Source organism: Chrysemys picta, chromosome 20, assembly GCF_011386835.1.
Source record: "Chrysemys picta bellii isolate R12L10 chromosome 20, ASM1138683v2, whole genome shotgun sequence".
Lineage (NCBI taxonomy): Eukaryota > Metazoa > Chordata > Testudines > Emydidae > Chrysemys > Chrysemys picta.
This window is the reverse complement of record NC_088810.1, coordinates 9151531-9177585: the sequence shown is the minus strand read 5'-3', so window position 1 is coordinate 9177585 and position 26055 is coordinate 9151531. Positions and strand designations below refer to the sequence as shown.

General features: G+C 60.2%; 2 protein-coding genes across 2 annotated transcripts in view; both read left to right on the top strand.

Moving 5' to 3' along the window:
* Window positions 1–12367, top strand: part of LOC101951444 (serine protease hepsin) — a 13922-nt gene extending 1555 nt beyond the window's left edge. The window contains exons 2-7 of the mRNA XM_065574665.1: window positions 1123–1458; window positions 1761–1951; window positions 3414–3510; window positions 10022–10163; window positions 10250–10414; window positions 10663–12367. Coding sequence (XP_065430737.1) covers window positions 1123–1458; window positions 1761–1951; window positions 3414–3510; window positions 10022–10163; window positions 10250–10414; window positions 10663–10701 — 970 coding nt within the window. The 3' untranslated portion in view covers window positions 10702–12367. The remainder of the gene's footprint in view (window positions 1–1122; window positions 1459–1760; window positions 1952–3413; window positions 3511–10021; window positions 10164–10249; window positions 10415–10662) is intronic.
* A 7043-nt stretch (window positions 12368–19410) lies between these two features.
* Window positions 19411–23203, top strand: LOC101951164 (sulfotransferase 2B1-like). The gene is made up of 6 exons (XM_005279542.4): window positions 19411–20001; window positions 20516–20724; window positions 20988–21114; window positions 21414–21508; window positions 21884–22064; window positions 22672–23203. The coding sequence occupies exons 1-6, from the start codon at window positions 19866–19868 to the stop codon at window positions 22779–22781; spliced, it is 858 nt and encodes a 285-aa protein (XP_005279599.2). The 5' UTR covers window positions 19411–19865; the 3' UTR covers window positions 22782–23203.
* The last annotated feature ends 2852 nt before the right edge of the window (window positions 23204–26055 follow it).

Genomic DNA, 26055 nt, shown 5'->3' with positions numbered 1-26055 from the left:
GATTTACATGGGTTGGGGGTCTGGCCCCATTGACTCCAATGGAGCTACGGCCGATTTACATGGGTTGGGGGTCTGGCCCCATTGACTCCAATGGAGCTACGGCCGATTTACATGGGTTGGGGGTCTGGCCCCATTGACTCCAATGGAGCTATGGCCGATTTACATGGGCTGGGGTCTGGCCCCATTGACTCCAATGGAGCTACGGCCGATTTACATGGGCTGGGGTCTGACTTCCATTGACTCCAATGGAGCTACGGCCGATTTACATGGGTTGGGGGTCTGGCCCCATTGACTCCAATGGAGCTATGGCCAATTTACATGGGTTGGGGGTCTGGCCCCATTGACTCCAATGGAGGTATGGCCGATTTACATGGGCTGGGGTCTGGCCCCATTGACTCCAATGGAGCTACAGCCGATTTACATGGGCTGGGGTCTGGCCCCATTGACTCCAATGGAGCTACGGCCGATTTACATGGGCTGGGGTCTGGCCCCATTGACTCCAATGGAGCTACAGCCGATTTACATGGGCTGGGGTCTGGCCCCATTGACTCCAATGGAGCTACGGCCGATTTACATGGGCTGGGGTCTGGCCCCATTGACTCCAATGGAGCTACGGCCGATTTACATGGGCTGGGGTCTGACTTCCATTGACTCCAATGGAGCTACGGCCGATTTACTTGGGTTGGGGGTCTGGCCCCATTGACTCCAATGGAGCTATGGCCAATTTACATGGGTTGGGGGTCTGGCCCCATTGATTCCAATGGAGCTACGGCCGATTTACATGGGTTGGGGTCTGACCTCCATTGACTCCAATGGAGCTACGGCCGATTTACTTGGGTTGGGGGTCTGGCCCCATTGACTCCAATGGAGCTACGGCCGATTTACATGGGTTGGGGGTCTGGCCCCATTGACTCCAATGGAGCTACGGCCGATTTACATGGGTTGGGGGTCTGGCCCCATTGACTCCAATGGAGCTATGGCCGATTTACATGGGCTGGGGTCTGGCCCCATTCTGCCAGATCCTGCACAGGCACTTCCTGGCCCTGCAATTTCCAGTTGAAACAGACAAGAGCCAGCGTGAAAGAAGCCCCAGGATAAAATGCGGCCTCCAGAGTAACCCAGGAAACCTCCCTTGGTGTCAGGGGTCGGGGGAGTCGCCCGGGGGCTGCCCCATTGGTTACCCCTGGAACTGTGCTGGGGGAGTGGCTGTGGGGGTAGGGTGGGGGATTGGTTGTCTCCCCCTAGTGGTTGCGGCGGAGCATGGCTGGCACTGACGGGTGTGTCCCCTGCAGACTGTGGGCGCAGGAAGCTGTCTGTTGACCGGATCGTGGGGGGCCAGGACGCCAGTCTGGGCAAGTGGCCGTGGCAAGTCAGCCTGCGCTACGACGGCACCCACCTGTGCGGTGGCTCCATCATCTCCAGCGAGTGGGTTGTCACTGCCGCACACTGCTTCCCTGAGTGAGTGCCCAGCCCCAAGCGCGGATGGAACCCAGGAGTCCTGCCTTCAGCCCTGCCCCCCCTGCTCTAACCACAAGACCCCACTTCCCTCCCAGAGCTGGGGATAGATCCCAGGAGTCCTGGCTCCCAGTCACCCTGCTCTAACCACTAGACCCCACACTCCTGGCAGAGCCAGAGAGAGAACACAGGAGTCCTGGCTCCCAGCCCCCTGCTCTCAGCAGCAGTCTCATCCCTGGTGGGGGAGGGGGTGGCAGCCCCTCCTGGCCCCCTGATGCACTGTGTCCGTCTGTCCATGCCTGCAGGAGAAACCGAGTGGTGAGCCGCTGGCGAGTTTTCTCTGGCGCCATCTCTCAGGTGTCCAGCAGAGGGCAGCAGGTGGGGGTAACGGGTGTGGTGTACCACGCGGGCTACCTGCCCTTCCTGGACCCCAACAGCGAGGAGAACGGCAACGACATCGCGCTGGTGCACCTGGCCACGCCCCTCAGCTTCACCGGTGCGTGTGGGCGAGCGGTAACGCCTGGGAGTGCGGGACGCCCGGCGGGGAGCCTGGGGGTCGCCCCTCACACTGTAGGGAGGCACCCATGGGGCTTTGTGTGTGGGGTGCAGTGTGAGAGTGTGAGCATGCTAGTGACTCTGGGTGTGTGGAGCAGTTGTGTGTGTGTGAGGGGTGTCTGTAGTGTGTGCACATTGTGTGTGATGTCTGTGTATGGTGTGTGGCGTGTCTGTGGGTTTTGTGTGTGTCTGTTGTGCATTTTGTGTGTGGTGCATTTATCTGCGTGCACAGTGTGATGTGTCTGAATAGTATGTGTGTTGTGTGTATGGTGTGCGAGGTGTGTGTTGCGCATGTATCTGTGTGGGTGTGTGGCTGTGTGTGGGTATGTGGGTGTGTGTGGGCATGTGGCTGTATGTGGGTGTGCGGCTTTGTGGGTGTGTGGCTGTGTGTGGCTGTGCAGGTGTGTGGGGGTGTGTGGCTGTGTGGGCGTGTGGCTGTGTGTGGGTTTGTGGCTTTGTGGGTGTGTGAGCGTGTGGCTTTGTGGGTGTGTGGGAGTGGCTGTGCAGGCGTGTGGGTGTGTGTGGCTGTGTGTGTGTGGGGCTGTGTGTGGGTGTGGGGCTGTGTGGGGGCGTGTGGCTGTGTGTGGGCGTGTGGCTGTGTGTGGGGGGCTGTGCGGGCGTGTGGCTGTGTGTGTGGGTGTGTGGCTCCATGTGGGCTTGTAACAATGTGGGTGTGTGGGCGCAGGGCCGGCTCCAGCATTTCTGCCGCCCCAAGCAACAACAACAACAACAACAACAAAAACAAAAAAAGCCGCGATCGCGATCGGCAGTGGCAATTGGAAAAAAAAAAAAAGCCGCGATCGGCGGCGGCAGTTCGGCGCCAGGTCCTTTGCTCCTAGAGGGAGTGAGGGACCTGCCGTCCCCGAATTGCCGCAGGTGCCGCCCCTCTCCCTCGGCCGCCCCAAGCACCTGCTTGTTAAGCTAGTGCCTGGAGCCGGCCCTGGTGGGGCGTGTGGCTGTGTGTGGGCTTATGGCTCTGCGGGCGTGTGGCTGTGGGCGTGTGGCTGTGTGTGGGTGTGTGGCTCTGTGGCTGTGTGTGGCTGTGCGGGCGTGTGGCTGTGTGTGTGGCTGTGAGGGCGTGTGGGTGTGGGGCTGTGTGTGGGCGTGTGTGGTTGTGTAGCTGTGTGTGGCTGTGGGCGTGTGGCTGTGTGTGGGCGTGTGACTCTGTGGCTGTGTGTGGCTGTGTGTGGGTGTGTGGCTGTGAGGGCGTGTGGGTGTGGGGCTGTGTGTGGCTGTGTGTCGGCGTGTGTGGCTGTGTAGCTGTGTGTGGGTGTGTGGCTGTGCGGGCGTGTGGTGGGCATGTGGCTGTGTGTAGGTGTGTGGCTGTGTGTGGGCGTATGACTGTGTGGGCATGTGGCGCGCAACCCTTATCTGTGCCTCATGCCCAGGCTCTGTCTCCCCAGAGGACGTCCAGCCCGTCTGCCTCCCGGCACTGGGGCAGCCGCTCCTGGACGGCAAGGTCTGCACTGTGACCGGCTGGGGCAACACCCAGTACTACGGTAAGTGTACGACTGCCCCTCCCCCCCATGGGACACAGCCCCACACCTAGACATGGCCCTGCCCAAGGACACAGGACAAGGCCATGCCCCTCCCTGTGGGAGGCCAGGAGGAGGGGTCCCCATCAGGGTCACACAGCTGGGGGTCTGGGGATGGAGGAAGATGGGCCATTCAGCGACAGAGACCTGTGTTAGAGGCTCTGCTAGGGTTGGCAACTTTCTAATTCCTGGTAACCAGACCCCCAAGGCCCCACCCCACTCGCCTCTTCCCAGGCCCGCCCTCATCGCACCTTCTTCCCCCCCCCCCCCCGCCCCAGTCGCTCACTGGATCCTCTCAAGGGGGCTGGGGTGTGTGTGCGGGGGTGAGGCTCCAGCTGGGGGTGCAGGCTCTGGGGTGGGGCTGGGACAGGGGCTGGGGCAGGGGGTTGGGGTGCGGGAGGGGGTGAGGGCTCCAGCTGGGGGTGCAGGCTCTGGGGTGGGGCTGGGGACAGGGGGCTGGGGCAGGGGGTTGGGGTGCGGGAGGGGGTGAGGGCTCCAGCTGGGGGTGCAGGCTCTGGGGTGGGGCTGGGGCTGGGGGGCTGGGGGGCTGGGCAGGGGGTTGGGGTGCGGGAGGGGGTGAGGGCTCCAGCTGGGGGTGCAGGCTCTGGGGTGGGGCTGGGGACAGGGGGCTGAGGCAGGGGGTTGGGGTGCGGGAGGGGGTGAGGGCTCCAGCTGGGGTGCAGGCTCTGGGGTGGGGCTGGGGACGGGGGGCTGAGGCAGGGGGTTGGGGTGCGGGAGGGGGTGAGGGCTCCAGCTGGGGGTGCAGGCTCTGGGGTGGGGCTGGGGCTGGGGGGCTGGGGGGCTGGGGCAGGGGGTTGGGGTGCGGGAGGGGGTGAGGGCTCCAGCTGGGGGTGCAGGCTCTGGGGTGGGGCTGGGGACGGGGGGCTGAGGCAGGGGGTTGGGGTGCGGGAGGGGGTGAGGGCTCCAGCTGGGGGTGCAGGCTCTGGGGTGGGGCTGGGGACGGGGGGCTGAGGCAGGGGGTTGGGGTGTGGGAGGGGGTGAGGGCTCCAGCTGGGGGTGCAGGCTCTGGGGTGGGGCTGGGGACGGGGGGCTGAGGCAGGGGGTTGGGGTGCGGGGAGGGGGTGAGGGCTCCAGCTGGGGGTGCAGGCTCTGGGGTGGGGCTGGGGACGGGGGGCTGAGGCAGGGGGTTGGGGGTGTGGGAGGGGGTGAGGGCTCCAGCTGGGGGTGCAGGCTCTGGGGTGGGGCTGGGGGGCTGGGGCAGGGGCAGGGGGTTGGGGTGCCGGGGGGGGGGGTGCAGCAAAGCTAAGGCAGGCTCCCTTCCTGCCCTGGCTCCGCACTGCTCCCGGAAGCGGCCGGCATGTCCCTGCAGCCCCTAGGCCAAAGGGGCCAGGGAGCTCTGCACGCTACATGCCCACAGGCATTGCCCCCGCAGCTCCCCTTGGCCGTGGTTCCCAGCCAATGGGAGCTGCAAGGGTAATGCCTGCGGGTGCTGGCAGGGTGCGGAGCTTCCCTGATCGCCCCTGGGCCTAGGAGCCGCAGGGACATACCAGCTGCTTCCGGGAGCAGCGCAGAGCCAGCAGGCAGGGAGCCGACTGGACTTTTAACACCCGATTAACGGTGCTGACCGGAGTCACTAGGTCCCTTTCCCACCGGGTGTTCTGCTTGAAAACTGGATGCTTAGCAACCCTAGCCTACCCCCAGTAACCAGGCTTTTGGTTCAGATGCCATTTAGGGTTGTCAGGTCCCAAAAACCAGGCACCTGGCAACCCTAAATGGCACCTGGACACAGAAACCAAAACCCGGGTAAAACTGAATGGGGAGCAATGCTAGGCCCTGCCCATGAGGAGGGGCTTCCCAAGATGCCACTCAGAGCAACCCATAATATCCCGACCCCAAGAACCAACTTCAGGAAAGCCCGCCCCCATGGGGCACAACATTCCGGAGGTCCTTCCTCTATAGGGATGGGTGTCAGTGTTCAGATGCCGGTGTGGATGCCAGGCAGGTGAGGTGCCCGGGTTCAGGTGGAGGCACATAGTGGGCAGGTGGGGGGGGGGTCACAGTTCAAGTGCCAGGGCAGGTGCCGGGGGAATGGGCAGCGTATTCCAGGCAGATGTGGGGCTGGAGTTTGGGGATGGGGCAGGTGCAGAGGTTCAGGCAGGGGGCAGATGCCCCTGGTGGTGGGGGGGTGGGTTGGGTGCAGTTGAGGGGTGGATGCTGGTCAGGCAGGGACTAGGTTCTGGGGAGGGAGGTGGATCCTGGGTGAGCAGGGCCAGGTTCGGGGGCAGGTGGGGGCTGGGTTTGGGTGGGGGCGGATGTAGGGCAGGCGGAGGGCAGGTGGGGGCAGGTGGATGCCGGGCAGGCGGGGGGAGTAGATGTCAGGTGGGCGGGGACTGGTTTGGGTGGGGGACAGATGCCAGGCAGGTGGGGGCTGGGTGCAGGGGGCATGGTGTTATACTAGAAAATGAAGAGCACAAGATCTTTTCAGGGAATAAGGCAAAATGCCATGTTTATTGTGAATAGTGAAAGAATAATTAGAGTAAGCAATCAGTTGTAGCTATACATCTCACACACACACACACACACACACACACACACACACACACACCCACACACACACACACACACACACACGTTCTGCAAAGTTGCCAAGTCACTGGCCAGGCGGCATGGACAGGAGGATGGAGCCGGGCCTTGTCAGATGCGCAATCCGATGCTCCTGGAAGTTGGTTGCAGAACCAGACCCAAAGTCCTCAGTCTTCAGGGTCTGTTTTTATAGGGATCATCCTCATGTAAGTCTATGGGGTTTGCCTCGTCATGCTGATCTCATCTTTGACGTGATAGTCAATCACGCAGATGGCACAGCAATGATGGAATGACAGTATGTTGTTATCTTGTTCTTTGGCCCTCCTGTCCTGCAATTGTGGGTGGATGCCCTCGGGTTTATCGGGCTATCTCGTCCACTGCATTCTTCAGCCAAACGGCCTTATTTTAAGGCTGGCACCTCAACCTTTAATCTTTCATTTCTTATTCAATCACACATACAATCACACTCACACGCCACCGTGTATCCTGTCACATCTGCATTGTATCACCTCTCATCCTTTAACATAACCAGTCTAAGGCCTTGGCTACACTTACCCGGTAGTTCGGCGGCGAGCGATCGAACTTCTGGGTTCGACTTATCGCGTCTAGTCTGGATGCGATAAGTCGAACCCGGAAGTGCTCGCCGTCGACTGCGGTACTCCAGCTCGGCGAGAGGAGTACCGCGGAGTCGACGGGGGAGCCTGCCTGCCGAGTGTGGACCAAGGTAAGTTCGAACTAAGGTACTTCGAACTTCAGCTACGTTATTCACGTAGCTGAAGTTCCGTACCTTAGTTCGAATTAGGGGGTTAGTGTAGACCTGGCCTAAAATCAGTGGGGCATGGCAGACTTCAATAAGTCTATTCACTTGTTACATCTAAAAAGAAACAAACAAGATAAGCATGCAAGAGTGGGGAGGGTTCACAAATATTACTCAACAAAGTTGTACCAGCCATAAAGGCCAGCTGTTATCTTGTTAGTTTTAGAACAAACTCTTTGTCTCTGGATGTGGTTCTACAATTAACAGGGACCTTGTGAAGCTGATAAGCAACTTCAATTAACACAGATCAGCAGCGTGGCTGAGAAACACTCCTTTCTAATGGTCAGGCCAAATTCTGGGTCTGCACTGGAGTCACCCTGTTTTACATTTCCATATCAGAAATATACCAGTTCATAGAATCATAGAATCTCAGGGTTGGAAGGGACCTCAGGAGGTCATCTAGTCCAACCCCCTGCTCAAAGCAGGAACAACACCAACTAAATCATCCAGCCAGGGCTTTGTCAAGCCTAACCATAAAAACCTCTAAGGAAGGAGATTCCACCACCTCCCTAGGGAACCCATTCCAGTGCTTCACCACCCTCCTAGTGAAAAAGTTTTTCCTAATATCCAACCTAAACCTCCCCCACTGCGACTTGAGACCATTGCTCCTTGTTCTGTCATCTGGTACCACTGAGAACAGTCTAGATCCATCCTCTTTGGAACCCCCTTTCAGGTAGTTGAAAGCAGCTATCAAATCCCCCCTCACTCTTCTCTCTGCAAACTAAACAATCCAGTTCCCTCAGCTTCTCCTCATAAGTCATGTGCTCCAGACCCCTAATCATTTTTGTTGCCCCTCCGCTGGACTCTTTCCAATTTTTCCACATGTTTCTTGTAGTGTGGGGCCCAAAACTGGACACAGTATTCCAGATGAGGCCTCACCAATGTCGAATAGAGGGGAACGATCACGTTCCTCGATCTGCTGGCAATGCCCCTACTTATACAGCCCAAAATGCTGTTAGCCTTCTTGGCAGCAAGGGCACACTGCTGACTCATATCCAGCTTCTCGTCCACGGTAATCACTAGGTCCTTTCAGGGCTGGCTCTAGCTTTTTGCTGCCCCAAGCAGCAAAAAAAAGCGCCGCCCCCCGAACCCCCAGCTGAGCGCCGTGCTGCTCCCCCGCCGAGTGCCGCCGAGTGCCGCCGGAAACCCCCCAGAGCGCTGCCCCCCCAGCTGAGCGCCGTGCTGCTCCCCCGCCGAGTGCCGCCGAGTGCCGCCGGAAACCCCCCAGAGCGCTGCCCCCCCGCGCCGCCCCTCCACCGAGCGCCGCGTGCCAGAGCCCGCCCCCCCCGCCCCGAGCGCCGCCGGATTCCCCCCCCCGCCGAGCGCCGCACCGCCGGAGCCCGCCCCCGCCCCCTGCCGAGCGCCACCGGAACCCCCTCCAGCGCCGTGCCCGCGCCGCCCCCCTGCCGAGTGCCGCGCGCTGGAGCCCGCCCCCCCCGTGCCGAGCGCCGCCGGAACCCCCCCCCCGAGCGCCGCGCCGCCGGAGCGGCCCCCCCGTGGAATGCCAAGCATGTGCTTGGGTGTGCCTGGTGCCTGGAGCCGGCCCTGGGTCCTTTTCTGCAGAACTGTTGCCTAGCCATTCGGTCCCTAGTCTGTAGCAGTGAATGGGATTCTTTCATCCGAACTGCAGGACTCTGCACTTGTCCTTGTTGAACCTCATCAGATTTCTTTTGGCCCAATCCTCTAATTTGTCTAGGTCCCTCTGTATCCTATCCCTACCCTCCAGCGTATCTACCACTCCTCCCAGTTTAGTGTCATTTGCAAACTTGCTGAGGGTGCAATCCACACCATCCTCCAGATCATTAATGAAGATATTGAACAAAACCCAGCCCAGGACCGACCCTTGGGGCACTCCGTTTGATACCGGCTGCCAACTAGACATGGAGCCATTGATCACTACCGGTTGAGCCCGACGATCTAGCCAGCTTTCTATCTATCTTATAGTCCATTCATTCAGCCCATACTTCTTTAACTTGCCGGCAAGAATACTGTGGGAGACCGTATCAAAAGCTTTGCTAAAGTCAAAGAATAACAGGTCCACTGCTTTCCCCTCATCCACAGACCCAGTTATCTCCTCATAGAAGACAATTAGGTTAGTCAAGCATGACTTGCCCTTGGTGAATCCATGCTGACTGTTCCTGATCACTTTCTTCTCCTCTAAGTGCTTCAGAATTGATTAGTTGAGGACCTGCTCCATGATTTTTCCAGGGACTGAGGTGAGGCTGACTGGCCTGTAGTTTCCCCGGATCCTCCTTCTTCCCTCCTCCTTCCCTTTTTAGCAATCCAGTCCAAGAGAAATATACCAATTATCAATGTAGTCTAACAATGGATGCTGGGTGGGAGGGGTAGGGGGGAGTATGCCAGGTGGGCAGTGGCCAGGTTCAGGTGGGGGGCAGATGCCGGGCAGGCGGAGCCAGGTTCAGATGGGGGGTGGAAGCTAGATGGGCGGGAGCTGGGTTTGTGGGGGTGGGGGGGGGCAGATGCCAGGCAGGTGGGGGCCAGGTTCAGATGGGGGGGTGGAAGCTAGATGGGCGGGAGCTGGGTTTGTGGGGGCAGGGCAGATGCCAGGCAGGTGGGGGCCAGGTTCAGATGGGGGGTGGAAGCTAGATGGCGGGAGCTGGGTTTGTGGGTGTGGGGGGGGGCAGATGCCGGGCAGGCGGGGGCCAGGTTCAGATGGGGGGTGGAAGCTAGATGGGCGGGAGCTGGGTTTGTGGGGGGGGGCAGATGCCAGGCAGGCGGGGGCCAGGTTCAGATGGGGGGGTGGAAGCTAGATGGGCGGGAGCTGGGTTGGGGGGGCAGATGTCGGGCAGGCGGGGGCTGGGTGCAGGGATTGGTGGACACCGGGTGGCTGGATGCAGGGTTCTGGGTGGGGAAGAAGCAAGGTGGGCAGGGGCTGGGTGCGGGCAAGTGGATGCCAGGTGGGCAGGGGCAGGAGGGCATAGATTCTGGGCGGTGGGGCAGATGTGGGGCAGGCAGTGGCTGGAATCGGGGGGGGGAAATGCTGGATGGGTGGGGCGTTTGCCGGGTGGGCGGGAGTCGGGTTTGGGGGGGTGGATGCAGGGCAGGTGGGGCAGGGCGGGGGACCCCATGCCCACTCTCCCCCCATCTCTCCCGGGCAGCAGTCTGGCATCCTACAGGAGGCTTCCGTGCCCATCATCAGCACCGCTCTGTGCAACTCGCCTGAATACTACGGCAACCAGATCCGCCCCCGCATGTTCTGCGCTGGCTACGCTGAGGGTGGCACCGACGCCTGCCAGGTGGGGCCGGGCGAGGCGGGCGGGGTGGGTGGGCAGTGGGGGCCAGTGCTAGGGCACTGACCCCTTCCCTGTCTCCCTCTCGGCAGGGTGACAGCGGGGGTCCCTTTGTGTGTGAGGACGGCATCTCCCGCACCCCGCGCTGGCGGCTCTGCGGCGTGATCAGCTGGGGAACCGGCTGCGCCCTGCCCAAAAAGCCGGGGGTCTACACCAAGGTTGGCGCCTTCCACGACTGGATCCACCAGGCCATGAAGGTGTGTGGGGCAGGGATGGTCCCTTCAGTCTATTCCCCCTGAGGTGGTATCGGGGTGGGATCCCCTCCCAGGTGGGATCCCCCCAGTCTGCCCCCCCATCCCTCCTACTCTGGTCCCCGCAGAGACAGGAGGGATCATCTCTCCAGTGTATTCGCAGAGGGGTGGGATTGCTCCCCCTCAGCCTGGTTCCCCCAAGTCTGTCCCGCCCCAGCTGTGCCAGCCCCTGATGCCCGTGTCTCTCTCTGCAGACTCACTCCCTGGCCAGCGGGATCGTTTCCCAGCACTGACCCCTGCTGCCTAGGTTCCTGCACAATGGAGTTACGCCACCCCACTGGCGCCAGCCCTCCCCTCGCCCCCCACGCCAGACAGACGCCGCCCCCTCCATTCCAGCCACAACGGGCAGATGTGCCTACATGACCCACTGGACTTTGCGACCCGACAACCTTCGACCTCTGACCCCACAGCGCCTTGTCTGCATTACTGGAATGAGAGTGTGGGTGGGGGCTGGGGAGGAATGGGTCAGATCCACCTATCACAATGCAGCGTGGCCCTTTAAGCCTCCACCCACCAATGGTGGACTTGTAGATCCACCTATCATAATACAGCACCGGCCCCTTAAGAACCCACCTACCAATGGGGGGGGGTTTGCAGCGCCAGCCCTTTAAGCCTCCACCCACCAATGGGTTCTTCTGCTAGAGCCCAGCTACTAATAGGGCTGCTCCATAGCCTGCTAGAGTTCTTCATCCTGTGGCGGGGGGCGGGGGGGGGGGGCTGGAGAAGAGCTTCTCTTTGATTGGTTAACAGTGGTGGGAGTGACTGCATAGGCCACACCCTCTGCCGCGCATCAGCCAACCAGGGTGGAGCTGCCTGGCTTTAACCCCCGCAGTTCTGGGCAAGAGCAGCCCCATCACCCTGGTGCGCCCGGGGAGGGGGGGGGATTAGATCCCGACCCACAGCCCTGGGAGGAACCGGGGCACAACCCGGGGGGGCTGAGACAAAGCCCTGCACAGGGTGGAGTAGACCCTGACCCACACCCTGGGAGCAATCCCAATACACAGCCCTGGGGGCTGCTGGACACCTGGGTCCAGAGCTGCTGCCCCAAACCAGGACAGAGCCTCTCCCTGCCCCAGCAGGGCCCCAGAGGGAGGGGCTGCTCACCCCTGCCGGGCTGCCCCCTTCCCAGCAGGCCACACACCTCCAGGGGCTGGGAGCCTCCCTCCCAGCACCGAGTCCAGGGTGGCCAACAGCAAATCCCCCCCACCCCATAGTGCCCCCATGGGCAGCACTGTTCCCACCTCCTATGATTGCCTGCCCCAGCAATGGGTCCTGGGGGGCTGGGAAGGGACCAGGGCTACCCTTGCATCTATGTGGGGCCCCAGGCTGAGCCCCCTGCATCCCAGTGTATTGGGGGCAGTGTATGGAGGATCATATCCCAGCGAGCACCACATTGGTTGGCACACAGCCAGGGCTGTGCATTGGTCAAAGGAGTGGACGTGGGCTGGGAGCCCCATAGCTGGGATTGGGGAGGGCAGGGGGAATAGCTTGGCTTACAGAGGTGAATGTGTACATAGAGCAGGGCCCATCCCCTCTAGCAGGGACACACACACACACACACACACCCCCGCCAGCCCACTATACACCTCCCGCATCCCTGCTACACAAACTCTCACAGATCCCTCCACCCCCCCGGCGTCCCCTGATCTGTTGCTAATCCCCAGCCCTGCCCAGCGGGTGACACCTGGGAGTTGTGGTTCAGGTGGCAGAGCCCAAGCTGTAATTTTGCACCCGGCTGCTCCCTGCACAATCCGCCGGGTGCGGGGGGAGGAGGGGGGCTACCTGTACATAGCTTATTCCATTAGCTCCTCTCTCCCGTGCCTTGGGGACGAGTCCCTCCTGTTGTATATGTTTGCACAGTGATCGCTGCAATGAGAAATAAACACCGTTTGGATTAGAGACACGTCTGGGACTCCGTAAACCCCCCCACCTCCAGAGCACATTTGGTTAGGAGATCACCAGCCCTGGCAGCGAAGGCCTTGGCTGCCAGGGTGCCCAGGGGTTCGTTGCTGTGGCCTGGGGACGGAGGCGGGCAGCTGTCCCAAGTTCCCACCTGCCAGGCAGCCGGGCGCTGAGACACCTTTGCCGTGGCACCGACTTCCTACTGCACTTCGCTCAGCCGGTGTCCTCGGCTCTGCCATAATACACGGCTAGCCTGGCTCACCGCTTAAAGTTTCCCTCGTCTGCCTTCATAGAGTGGAAGGCCAGCCGGGCCCGATGGGATCAGCTAGTCCGATCCCCCCAGCCTCGCGCAGGCCACTGAACAGGCCCAGAATCATTTCTAGAGCCGTGGTTAGAAAAACACCCCGTCTGGACTGAATTCCCCCTGCAGACTCCCCCACTGACCAGGCCAAAGGTTTCTCTGTGACCGAGTCACAGGTCCATTGCTCTGCAACTGCTCTGTATGCCGCCAGCCAGGACTCTGGGGTGGCGACTCCCCTCGGGAAACGCTGCCCAGGGCAAAAAACCTCCTCGGCGTCAGCCTTCCTGGTCTGACCTCGGAGCATCCAGCATCCCTGTTCACACCGTACACTTCCCTTTGGCAGGTCTACCTGGACGGGACCCCTGGGGAAGCCAGAGGGCCCTGCACTCCACTCCACAGCCAGCTGTGACTCTCAGCCAGCGTAAAACAGAAGATGTATTAGTTGACAGGATCATAGTGTAGGACAGAGCTTGTTAGCACAGGAATCAGTGACTTTCAGCAAAGTCCATTTTGGGGGGACCCCAGGCTGGATGCCCTGGACTCCCCCATCTGAGTCCCCAACAGCAAACTGCCCAGCTTCCAGCGACCCGGCCTCCGACCCACCCATTGTTCCTCCTGGTCTTTGTCTCGCTTCCCTGGCAAAGTGTCACCTGGTCGCATCCCCCTCCTGGTTCTCAGGTTATGAAAGGCATCAGCCATCACTTATGTGCAGGCAGCTGGAGCCTCTTCATGTGTCCCGAGGGCTTCAGCAAAAGTCACGCACCCTTATTCCCACCACCTAGGCACTGATGCAATATGTGGGGAAACTGAGGCACACAGTATTCATACAAAACAGTAAGACTCACAGGCTCACATACAACATAACAAGGGAACGCCCCTTTCACCCAGGCTGGGGGAGGGACGCTGGGTGAGCTTGGCCGAGTTATGGCTTCGCCCTGTGCCTCGGTTTCCCTACCGGTGGCAAGAAGTGCTCTGGACAAGCTCAGGCCCTGGGCATGGCAGTGCCTGGGCCACCAGCCTCCGTGGTCATTAAAATTGCAGAACAAACCCTGACACCCAACCCACAACTCACAGGCCGCGCTCCTCTCCCAACTCACTGCTGCCCGGCCCCCCCGGCCCTGCTCCTGACACAAGGCTGAGGCACCCACATCCCCCATGCACCTCTTTCCATCATTACACACCTGGCGGTAGCCCCCAGCCCCCAGGCAGCGCAGAGACAATCCCTCCCCCAGCCAATCTAGCCCCCCAACATCACACCAGCAGCTGGAGGCCATGTGGCTCACCTCCCCGTGGCCAGTGCTGTGGCCACCTGCACCCTCCCGAACCTCCCACAGTCCTGCTTGGCAGAACCTTAACCCTTCAGCGCCTGCTTTCCAGAGGGAGGGGGCTGCTGAGCTCAGCCGTCTGGGTGTCATCTCAGCTTGTTGTCAGGGAATTGTATCATTCTTTGGTCTCTTACTCACTCTGTGGTGCTCACCTGGGGCAGGGTCAGCCTCGCTCTCCAGCAGCCCTATTGCAGAGAGGGGGCCACTGAGAGACAGAGAGTGAAGTAACGTGCACAAACTCACAAGGAGGCTTGAGCAGAGGTCAGGCTAGAACCCAGGAGTCCTGGCTCCCAGCCCCACACTCTAAAAACTAAACCCCACTCCCTGCCCAGAACTGGGGATACAACCTAGGAATCCTGGGTCCCCTCCTGGGCTCTCTGGGCTGCACTGTGCTGCCCCTGCCTCTATAACTCCATGTGTTCTTCCTGTACAGGGCAGAGCACATCGGGCCAAGACTGGGCTGGGATCCAGGCAGCGGTGCTGGAACAATTTGTATCTTGGGGGTGCTGAGAGCCATTGAACTAAACTGTGAACCCTGAATATAATGGAAACCACTTCAAGCCTGGGGTGTGGGGGGGGGGGGGGGGGAGGGCGGCACCACCCCCGCACTGCTAGTTCTAGCACCTATGGATCCAGGGCAGAGTTAAGGGGATTTCAGGCAGCACCTTCACTCTGCATTGCCAGGGGAGTCAGCGCTCAGCCCTGTGACTGGGTCTCAGCTGGGCTTGACGCTTGGTCTGGGGATTCACGGGGCTCTGGGGGCGATGCCCAGCCTAGTACTTGGCGTAGGAGCCATTTCCCCAGCGCAGTGAACCCTGAGGGTCTGATTCCACCCAGCTGAGCGGGAGCTGGGGTGGGTCTGGCCCTGCTGTAACCCTTTGAGTTCTCAGCACAGCCTTCAGATGGGGGGGGGTTCTCAGTCCTGGGGATGGATGGGCCCAGCCATGGGCAGAAGAGTGGAGGTGGGGGCAGGGAGGGTGAGGTAAGAGTCGGGGTGACGAGAAGGGGATCGACTCCAGTGACTCACTTGCCAAGGCCCTGAGAACACACTTGTTGCACCAGCTGTTCTATGCTGCACCTGTCTTTGTTTTTTAACATAGGAAGCGGGAGGGCAGCTGGAAGCTGGGTAGGGAGTAGTGGGGGGGGGGGTGAGCTGTGGGGGAGGGGCTGGAAGCTGGGTCTGAGAGCAGGGTAGGGAGGAGGAGGGGCCTGGACTGTGATTTTGGGGCTGGAAGCAGGGGGAGCGGTGGAGGGGATTGTGAGCTGGGAGAGGCAGGAGGGGCCTGGGCCATGGTAGTGGGTCTCGGAGCAGCAGGAGGGGGCTGGAAGCCAGGGAAGGGGCTTGGCCGTGGTTGGGGGGCTGGGAGCCAGGGGAGGGAGTCTGAGCTGGGATGAGGCACCGCCAAGTCCCGGCTTTATTTCCTGGGTTAAGAAAATCCATACAGGGGCTTCCTACTAAACAGAGATGTCCCGATTCCACCCCCAGTGCAGCCCCCCCTGGCTCGCCCAGGCCCACGCTGCCCCTTCCCCAGCCCCCGCCTAGCTCCTCTTCCCCCGCCTTGTCTGCCCCCCTCCCCCCTGGGCAGTGGAACACGGCCATGGGAGACCAGATCTACCACACACCTGGGGGCCAGGAGGGGGAGGTTGGGGGGAGGGGGAAGAAAGCAACAGAAATCCCGGGTGCAGAGAGTGCGGTGGAGGAGGACAGAGCTGTAGCGGGTTGGGCACCGAAGTGTTAATGCCGGTGCCAGGGTGAGGAGGCAGGAGGCTGGGCCGGAGCCTGGGACAGAGGCAGCCCAGCCCAGACCTGCGGGAGCTGGCTTGAGTACCTGAGCCCCGTGCCTGGGAATTCCCAGCCCCTCAGCGGTCCCCGGCCCAGAGCCCCCTGCTCCCCCGAGGGGATCCCGGCCCCTTCCCAGAAGCCAGAGTCACTGCCCAAACCGGGGGCAAATCCAGAGCCACCCCAGGGAGCTGCGGTGGGGGGAGCCCTAGTGAGTGCAATGGGGTCACTCCTGATTTACACCGGGGCAGCGAGAGGGGGACTGGCCCCGTGACCGCAATGGGGTCACTCCTGATTTACACCGGGGCAGCGAGAGGGGGATCGGCCTGTGACTGCAATGGGGTCACTCCTGATTTACACCGGGGCAGCGAGAGGGGGATCGGCCTGTGACTGCAATGGGGTCACTCCTGATTTACACTGGGTGTAGTGGGGCAGCCACCCCGCTATGGCCCTGAAAGGGTTAAAAGCCAGCCCTTGGAGAGGGCTGGGGCTGAGAGCCAAGAAGAACCGGCTGATTGGGGGAAGCAGCCACAGCTGGGGCCACACCCAAGTAGGAGACAACTGGCCCTATAAAAGGGCTGTGAGCCAGGCTCTAGGTCAGTCTCTCTCTAGCTCTTGGGAGAGAAGGGCCTGGCTGCCTCCTTCGGTAAAACAAGGCAAGGCAAGGCAAGGCAGCTCCAGCTTGTGAAGGCCAAAGCAGGTACTGGGGGTGCAAAGGTGACCCAGAGCTGGGGTACTGCAGGGGCCTGAGGTAAAGGGCACCGGAGTCTGGGTGGGACACTGGGCCTGAGGCAGGTGAGCTACTGGCCTGCAGAGGTGCTCTGGGCTGAAATCAAGCTCATTCCCAGGATAACCAGCAGGAGGTGCCACACTGGTGAGTCTCCTCTTGCTACACCGGGGCAGTGAGAGGGGGACCGGCCCCGTGACCGCAATGGGGTCATGCCTGATTTACACCGGGGCAGTGAGAGGGGGACTGGCCCTGTGACCGCAGTGGGGTCGGGTAGGAGTAAAAGGATCTGTTCAAATCTGGACATCGGATCCTAGCGGGGCTGATTGGAGGTGGAGGAAGGGAAAAGCCGACTCCGGCGGCTGGGCGTGAAGCACGGGCAGAAGCAGTTTTCTAAGGACTCAAAACCCAGCAGACCGGTTCAGTCCCTGAGGACCAGGAAGCCTGGTGGCCAGTCGGGGGGACTAGCCGACCAAGGGGGGGTTGGAACAAACTGATAAATTTAACAGTGCCCCCGGCCAAGCCCAGAGGGTCCCCCCAGGAGCTGGGAATGAGCCCTGCTAGGAAATAGGAGCACGACTGACTGCGGAACGAAAGGGCTAGAAACTAAGAAAGCAAATAGATTAATTCGGCTCCAGGTGCGCGCACACCGGGAATGCTGCGTGCAGTGCTGTCCGCCCCGTCTCAGAACGGGTACAGGGGTTTGCAAAAGGTGCAGAAAACGGGGAACAAAAATGCTGAGGGGGCTGGCACAGCTTCTGTGGGAGAGGAGATTCTAGCCTGGGACGGTTCGGCTTGGAGGAGAGACGGCTGCGTGGGGATGACGGAGGTCTCTGGATCCTGCCTGGGGTGGAGACCATGACTAGGGCCACGTAACACAAGGACCATGGGTTGCCCGACATAGCAAAGGAATGCCCCCCCCCCCTTCACCTGGCCCACTGCCAGCCTGTGCCCCTCGCTGGCCGGGTGCGTTGTAACGGGGTCAATGGAGCATGAGGTAAGCGCCTGAAAGACAGGACCTTTGCTGGCCACTAGCCAGGATGGGCAGGACGCAGCCCCACGCTCTGGGGGTCCCTAAACCTCTCATCATCAGAAGCCGGCAGGATCACGCCATGACTGCAGCGTGCGGGGGGGGGGGGGGGGGTGGTCAGACAGGATCTCAGGCTAGATGGACCCTGGGCTGACCCAGCAGGGCCCTTCTTAAATCCCCCCTGCTCCCGCCCCTCCCCCCCACAGCTCGACAGGGCCCATGTCCCCAGCCTGACCCTCTCCCTGCCCAAGGGCGTGTTCCCTCCAGGATGCCTCAGCTCTGATCCTGCCCAAGGGCAGGGCTTGGCTGGTTCGATGGGCTGGGGAATGGGACACGGGGCCTTTCCCCTCCCGAGGGTGCCAGCTGTGATCTGGTCGCAGGGCAGGGCCTGGCAGGCTCAGGTACTGCCATGCAGGGATTAGCTGTATTAGGGTTACCATATTTCAGCAAGAAAAAAAGAGGACGGGAGGAGCCCTGCCCTAGCCCCGCCCCTCCCACTTCCCGCCCCCCCAGAACCCCCAACCCTCCCCCCGTTCCTTGTCCCCTGACTGCCCCCTCCTGGGACCCCTGCCCCTAACTGCCCCCCAGGACTCCACTCCCTATCTAAGCCTCCCTGCCTCTTGTCCCCTGACTGCCCCAACCCTTATCCACACCCCCACCCCCAGACAGACCCCTGGGACTCCCACGCCCCATCCAACCACTCCCCACCCCCTGACAGCCCCCCCCCAGAACTCCCAACCCATCTAAACCCCTCTGCTCCCTGTCCCCTGACTGCTCCGATCCCTCTCCCCACTCCTGCCCCCTGACAGCCCCCCCCCAGAACTCCCAACCCATCTAAACCCCTCTGCTCCCTGTCCCCTGACTGCTCCGATCCCTCTCCCCACTCCTGCCCCCTGACAGCTCCCCCCCAGAACTCCCAGCCCCCTACCCCCCGCTCCTTGTCCCCTGACTGCCCCCTCCTGGGACCCCTGCTCCTAACTGCCCTCCAGAACCCCACCCCCTACCTAAGACTCCCTGTTCCTTGTCCCCTAACTGCCCCTTCCTAAGACCCCCCCCCAACTGCCCCCCAGGACCCTACCCCCTACCTGTACCCTGACTGCCCAAAACTTTCTCCACTCCCCCCAAAAAGCCCCCCCCTGTTTCTTGACTGCCCCCTCCAGAACCTCCCTGCCCCCTGACCTCCTTACCCTGCTGCTCAGAACAGAGTGTTGGGCTCTGTGCAGCCGAGCCGGACACGTGGCTGAGCTCCCCAGCACAACAAAACCCGGTCCCTGGCCCTGCACAACAAAACCCGGTGCCTGGCCCTGCACAGTGCTGCCGGACTGGGCTGCAAGGGAGCTGCCGGCTCAGAATGCAGGGCGGATCCGGCTCCTCTACAGCTGCTCCGGAGTCCAGCCCGGGACTTCCCTGCAGCCCTCCCAGCCGCTCACTCTGCTCTGCCGGGGGAGGGGGAAATCCCGGACATTTTGAGTGCTTTACAAATTCCCCCCGGACGCTATTTTTAGCACAAAAAGGAGGACATGTCCGGGTAAATCCGGACGAATGGTAACCCTAAGCTGTATCCCTAGGGTGGAGACATCTGCAAACCCAAACCCACAACAGGCACTAATCGGCGCCCCCGGGGGAGAGGCTGAATGGGCCGTGGAGCCTGAACTCCCAGCTCCCCATGGAGGGGCTGAGGTGGAGCAGGGATGGGGGGGTGACTCAGGCTGGCTAATGACGTGCTGCCATGAAAGCAAGCCCTTCCCGGGGGGGAATGACAGGATCTGCCACACGCCTGCCCCCTCCACTCCCACACCAGACCCCCGGCACCCGACACAGCTGGGAAGGGGCACAGGGACCTGACAGGGAGCCAGGAGTGACCCCAGATGACAGGCCCTGGGGGATTAAAGGCACTAGCTCTTCCCAGGTACAAAGGTCACTGTGCCGGCCAGGGCGTGCCCAACAGGGTCCAGGTGTCGCTGGGGGAGAGCAGGCAGGGAGCAGAGTGCCTGGGCCTGTCACACAACCCCACAGAGGGCTCCCACCACAGGCACGGGGCTGTTCTCCCGGCCGCAGCCACCAGGACAGGCCCTAGAGTCATTCCGGGAACACGCCAAGGAATTGGCTCAACCAGTGCTGAGATGCAACTGGCTCTGGGGTGGGACAGCCAAGTAACAGCCTCACCCTGCTCCCTGGAGCACGGTGCCCCCTGCTGAGCCACTGCCCCACTCCCTGCACCACAGCGCCCCCTACTGAGCCCCTTGCCATGCCCCCTGCAGCACGGTGCCCCCTAGTATCACAAGGGGGACAGCACTGATGCCGGGAGGTCTGTCTCTGTCCCAGCCCTGCCATGGTGTGTGACTACTTCACCCACAAGGGGGTACTGTTTCCATGCCTGGATTACTCCCCCGAGGTACTGAGCAACGTGGAGAATGAATTCCAGGTGCGGGACGATGACGTCTTCAACATCGCCTACCCCAAGTCAGGTAGGGGAGAGCGGGGGCAGAGGGGTGGGGGAGGGAGTTTCCTGACACACATACAGACATTAAATGGAAACACCAAACGTGGCAGCTGAAAGGTTGCAACGTCTCACAACCTGCCTTCTTAGATGTCAGAGCCCTGGCTCTCACGCCCCCAGCCCAGAGTGAGACAAAGCAGGCTGTTCCCTGGGGCCCAACTCGCCCACCTGGCGCTAGGCTGGCTCTCTGCAGATGGGCTCTGATCACAGGCTTCCCCCAGAGCTGCTGGCAGGGTCAGGAGACCCGTGATACAGCAAAACAAGAGCTGATTTTAGCAGTCAATGCACCTCAGTGAATGTGGCAGGGGGCTGGGAACCAGGACTCCTGGGTCCGATCCCCAGATATGGGAAGGGGAGTCTGGTGGGTTAAAGCAGAAGGTCTGGGAGCCAGGACTGTTGGGTTCCCTCCCTGGCTCTGGGAGCGGAGGGGGACCTAGTGAGTGGAGGGATTATTTCAGGCCCATTAACCCCTTCACCCCCAGGCACTAACTGGATGCTGGAGATCCTGAGTCTGATCCGTTGTGACGGGGACCCCGGCTGGGTGCGCAGCGTGCTGAACTGGGAGCGGGCGCCCTGGGTGGAGAACTGGACGGGGCTGGAGGCTGCCCTGAAATACCCCCCGCCCCGGCTGCTCTGCTCCCACCTCCCCGTCCAGCTCTTCCCCAAGTCCCTGCAGCGCTCCAAGGCCAAGGTGAGAGGTGGGAGAGCAGGGGCTGCGGGTCGGGATTGAGGGGCACCGACAGGGCTGTGCATCGGGAGGGGGGTGAATCCAGGGCTGCTGCTGGGTGTGAGTTACAGCAATGTGGGCGTGCGGAAGAGCAGCCAGTGGGGTGAGGCGAATCCTTCTCCCTGCAGAGGGTGGGGAGGTGACGGCCCTGGGTGGGTGGCTAATCACTGGGTTCATTTGTCATTCCCCTCCCCCGAGTGGTAGTGACCCCCTTCCCCTCCCCCCAGATCATCTACACCTTGCGCTGCCCCAAGGACGTCCTGGTCTCGCTGTACCACTTCTCCAAGCTTCTGTGTCTCTTCAAGGACCCTGGTTCACTGGACTCCTTCCTCGAGGACTTCCTGAGCAGGAACGGTGAGCAGCACCCCGGGGCCACTTGAGCCGGACACCTGGGTTCCAAGCAAGTCACAAGTGCTTTGAGTTTCTGCCTCCCCAGCCCTTTGTCCAGGACCTGGCACAGCTCAGAGCCCCCCTCCCCAAACAGCCGCAGCACAACCAGGGGTCTGCAAACACCACTGACGACCAGCCCACCCCTCCTCCCAGTGCCAGGATAGAACCCAGGTGTCCCAGGCCCCTGCAGTCCCCAGCAGACCAGGATGGAGGGGCCGGGTGGTGCCAGCTCTGGGGTCACCGTGCCACTCTCCCCTGCACAGTGCCCTATGGCTCCTGGTTCGACCACATCACCGGTTGGATGGGGCTGAAGGGCAACGAGAACTTCTTCTCCATCACCTACGAGGAGCTGCAGCAGGTAGGGAAACCCCGCCCTTGGGTCATGCCCACACATAACTCCACAGCCTGGGGCCACCCCCACACGTAACCCCGCCCCTGAGACCTCATCCGCACATAGCCCCGCCACTGTGGACACACCTACACTTAACCTCATCCCTGTGGCTATGCCCACATATCATCCTGCCCCCTGGGGCCATGCCCAAATAAAACCTAGCTCCCTGTGAGCCAAACCCACACTTAACCCCACCCCAGGCAGCCAAGGTAGCTTGTGGCCAAGGCCCTCTGCCCTCAGAGGCATCTGTTTGTCTGGACCCCATGGGGAGCAGAACCTTCTGTGTGGGGAAACTGAGGAACCTCAGATCCCACCCTTCACAGCAGCGGGTGTCTCCCTCAGGATCCGTGGGGCAGCGTGCAGAGAATCTGCCACTTCCTGGGGAAGGAGCTGAGTGTGGAGCAAGTGGCTGCGGTGGTGGTGAATGCCTCCTTCCAGAGCATGAAGGGGAACAAAATGTCCAACTTCTCCCAGCTGAGGGATGAGTACATGGACCACCAGAAGGGGGAGTTCCTGAGGAAAGGTGAGTCCAGGATGGGGGCTGCAGGTCAGGATTAAGGGGCACTGGCAGAGCTGCATGAGGAAGGGCCAGGAGAGCTGGGGGCTTTAAGTCAGGAGTGAGGGGCATGGGCTGAGGTTGTGGGGGCAGGGCTGGGGAGCAGGGGCTGTGGGTTGGGAGTGAGGGGCGTGGGCAGAGGTTGCGGGGGCAGGGCTGGGGAGCAGGGGCTGTGCGTTGGGAGTGAGGGGCATGGGCTGAGGTTGTGGGGGCAGGGCTGGGGAGCAGGGGCTGTGGGTTGGGAGTGAGGGGCGTGGGCAGAGGTTGCGGGGGCAGGGCTGGGGAGCAGGGGCTGTGGGTTGGGAGTGAGGGGCGTGGGCAGAGCTTGTGGGGGCAGGGCTGGGGAGCAGGGGCTGTGGGTTGGGAGTGAGGGGCGTGGGCAGAGGTTGCGGGGGCAGGGCTGGGGAGCAGGGGCTGTGGGCTGGGAGTGAGGGGCGTGGGCAGAGGTTGTGGGGGCAGGGCTGGGGAGCAGGGGCTGTGGGTTCGGAGTGAGGGGCATGGGGCAGGGCTGGGGAGCAGGGGCTGTGGGTTGGGAGTGAGGGACACTCTAGACTATGTCCCCTGTGGTTTGCAGGGATCTGCGGCGACTGGAGGAACCATCTCTCGGAGGTTCAGAGACAACGATTTGACACAGTTTACCGTGAGTGGACGCAGGGTCTGGGCATGACCTTTCCCTGGGACTGACGGCCCCACGCCCGCCACATCTGCACCTGCAATACACCGGCCCTGTGCCACCCACATACTGCTGCTCTTCCTATGCCCTCGGAGATGCCCCCTGTGGCCACATCACTGGGCTGGGGTGTGTGACCAGCAGGGGGCAGCACCCACCCATGGGTTACTAAGAACAAAGCCAGACACTGTACATGTTGCTTTTGCCTAAACCTGATGGGCTTGTTAGTATAATGGGAATGGATAAGAGCAGTTAAAGTGTTACTGGGCATGGTGGGACTGTATAGACCGGGGTAGGCAACCTTTCAGAAGTGGTGTGCCGAGTCTTCATTTATCCACTCTAATGTAAGGTTTCGGGTGCCAGTAATACATTTTAACGTTTTTAGAAGGTCTCTTTCTATAACTAAACTATTGTATGTAAAGTAAACAAGGTTTTCAAAATGTTTAAGAAGCGTCATTTAAAATTAAATTAAAATGTTGATCTTACGCCACCAGCCTGCTCAGCTCGCTGCCAGCCTGGGGTTCTGTTCACCTAGGCCGGCAGTGGGCTGAGTAGGGCCTATGGCCGGGACCCCAGACCTGGGGGGGCGGGAGGTGTGTTTCAGGGGTCAGGGCAGAGGGCTGAGTGTGTGTGTGTGTGTGGGGGGGGGGGGGGCAGAGGGCTGGGGTGCTCGGCTTGTGGGGGGAGCAGCTCATGGCAGGGGGCTGGAAGGGATATGCCCTGTCCCACCCCCTTCCCCCAGGCTCTGTTCCTACCTCTCTCTGCGTCCTCTACGGAGCTGTGTGCACACTGCCGCTCTTCGCCCTCCCCCTTGCTAGGACCATCAGCTGATTGGTGCAGGGACGGAGAGGAGGAGGGGCAGGAAAGCACCACGCTGGGGGAAGAAGTGGGGGACGGGGGAAGCTTGGCTGCTGCAGAACCAAGCTTCTGCCCCCGCAGGGGAGAGTGGTGGGCGGGGGGGCTGAGTGGGGCTGGGGGCCGGGACCACGGCAGGGAGCTGCGTGCCACTCAGAAGCGGCTCGCGTGCCCTAGGTTGCCGACCCCTAGTATAGATGTGTGCACATTTGAAGACTGCCTCAGCTCCTTAACTCAAGGCGAGGTCAAACAACCAGTTGGGGGGGCAAGGGGGGCTGGGGGGATAGGCATCAGAACACTAAAAGGCAGAGAAAGGCCTGGTCTTGGCCAGAGCACAACCTCACTCCTTACCCCTCCCAGGGGACACCAAAGGGGTGGGACGAAAACCCCAACTCACGACCCTCCAAAACGGAACATGACCATAGGCTGTAAGCAGGGGCGGCAGGTTTGTATCATTTTTGGTGGTGCGCAGAACAGGTGTTGTACTTAAAGTACTGCACAGGATCTTTTCAGGGGGAATAAGACAAAACGCCACATTTATTAGTAATACATGTATTCATTAACACTGTATTATATGCATATAATATATTACACTTACACTCACACACACACACAAACACACTCCGTTTTGTTGTTACCAATTAGTTGCTCCCCTTAACTTCACTGGCCAGGTGAGTTAGATGGGGGAGGGGGTGGAGCCGGGCTTCTGCCGATCGGGATCGATGCTCCCATGTTGACAAGACGAGACCCGGGGTTCTCTGCAAGACACCTCACTTTTATAGCAGCTTTTCTTTTATGCAAATCTATACCAGATTCAAACTTTGTGTCTGTGTCCATTGGTCCTTTGTGCTGCTTTCTTTTGAGTGTTGTCCCAATGCTGCAAAGAGGGTGTTTCCAAAAGAAGGTGCTTGCTTCTAACCCCCGAGGCCTTTGGTATGTCTGCTTGTCTTTAATGAGCCCACTTGACACGTTTTATTGTCCTTGGGTCTGGCTCCCAGCCCCTCTCCAACAGTTGAGGCTGTCTGGAGGTGCTGCCTTCCATGCCTTGTTCATCCACACCTCATTCATTCAACCGGGCAATTGATTAAGAGTGGGGGGGGGGAGAACTCTTGTTCTACTGCTAGCAAAAAGAAAATTTTCTTCTATCTTATTCTATCCTTAGGGGCTATAATATTATACCAAGGGCAATGCAAAGTTTCTAAATAAGGTTTTAATACAAAGTCCCATGAAAACAGAGGTCACACGTGGGTAGACCCACCACAAGGTTATATAAAGAGGCACAATGTAAAGTCATATGAAAATGATCAGAAATTTATCTACACAGGTCCAAGTCTCCCACCCCCCCACTTTGTCAGCCAATCTACAGTAACTCCTCACCTAATTGTCCCGGTTAACGTTGTTTTGTTACGTTGCGGATCAATTAGAGCAGTGGCTCTCAAACTTTTTTTGCGGACCACTGGAAAATTGCTGAGGGTCTTGACAGACCCCTTAATGATCTTTCTAAATGTTGTTTGTACCGTTAGCTAAGTATTGTAAAGCGCTTTGGATAAAAGCGCTATATTAAAAACCCTTAATACACCTCTACCCCCGATATAACACTGTCCTCGGGAGCCAAAAAATCTTACCGCATTATAGGTGAAACCGCGTTATATTGAACTTGTGCTATATAAAAACCCTTAATAATAATTAAGGTTTTTTTGTTCTACATATAAAAGCACACAACTCATACTTGAATATGAGTACAGGCGTGTCTCATTTTACGCTGGGGTTATGTTCTGCTGTCAGCGTGTAAAGGGAAAATCGCGTATAGTCAAAACTACATTGAGTCTAATGGCGGGTGGAATCACCCGCACTACAGGTACAGCATTTAAATTGTTGTTTTTCTGTTTTTTGTTTTGGCCGACCATGCACAGCTGAATTCGTGCATGTTAAATGCACGTAAGATGAGACTCGCCTGTAGTCTTAACCTTTCTAAGGCGACAGATGTGCCCTCTTTCCCCTGCTGCGGCAGCCTCCGGCCTGGGAAGGAGGGGGCGTCTCTCCCTGGCAGTCGCAGCCCTACATGACACAAATTCCCCCCAACCCCCTCTTCTCACCCCACTGCTCCCTCCCACCTACCCCCTCTTCCCCCTAAGGCCACCACCTCACCTTACATGTGCATCTTCTCCAGGGTGCAGGCACCTAATTAGTGGAGCCACACCTGCGCCTTCATTCTCTGATGTGCGGCTGCCCAGGCATGCACCTTAGAGGGAACTATCCACCGGCCACCTCAATGGAGCTCGGTCCGTGGACCACAGTTTGAGAACCTCTGAATTAGAGAAGGTGCTCATTTGAAGTTGCACTATGCTCCCTTACAGTGTTGTTTGGCAGCCGCCTGCTTTGTCCACTGTCCGTTGGAGCTGGCTGGTGGGGGCTTGAAACCAGCGTCAGCCG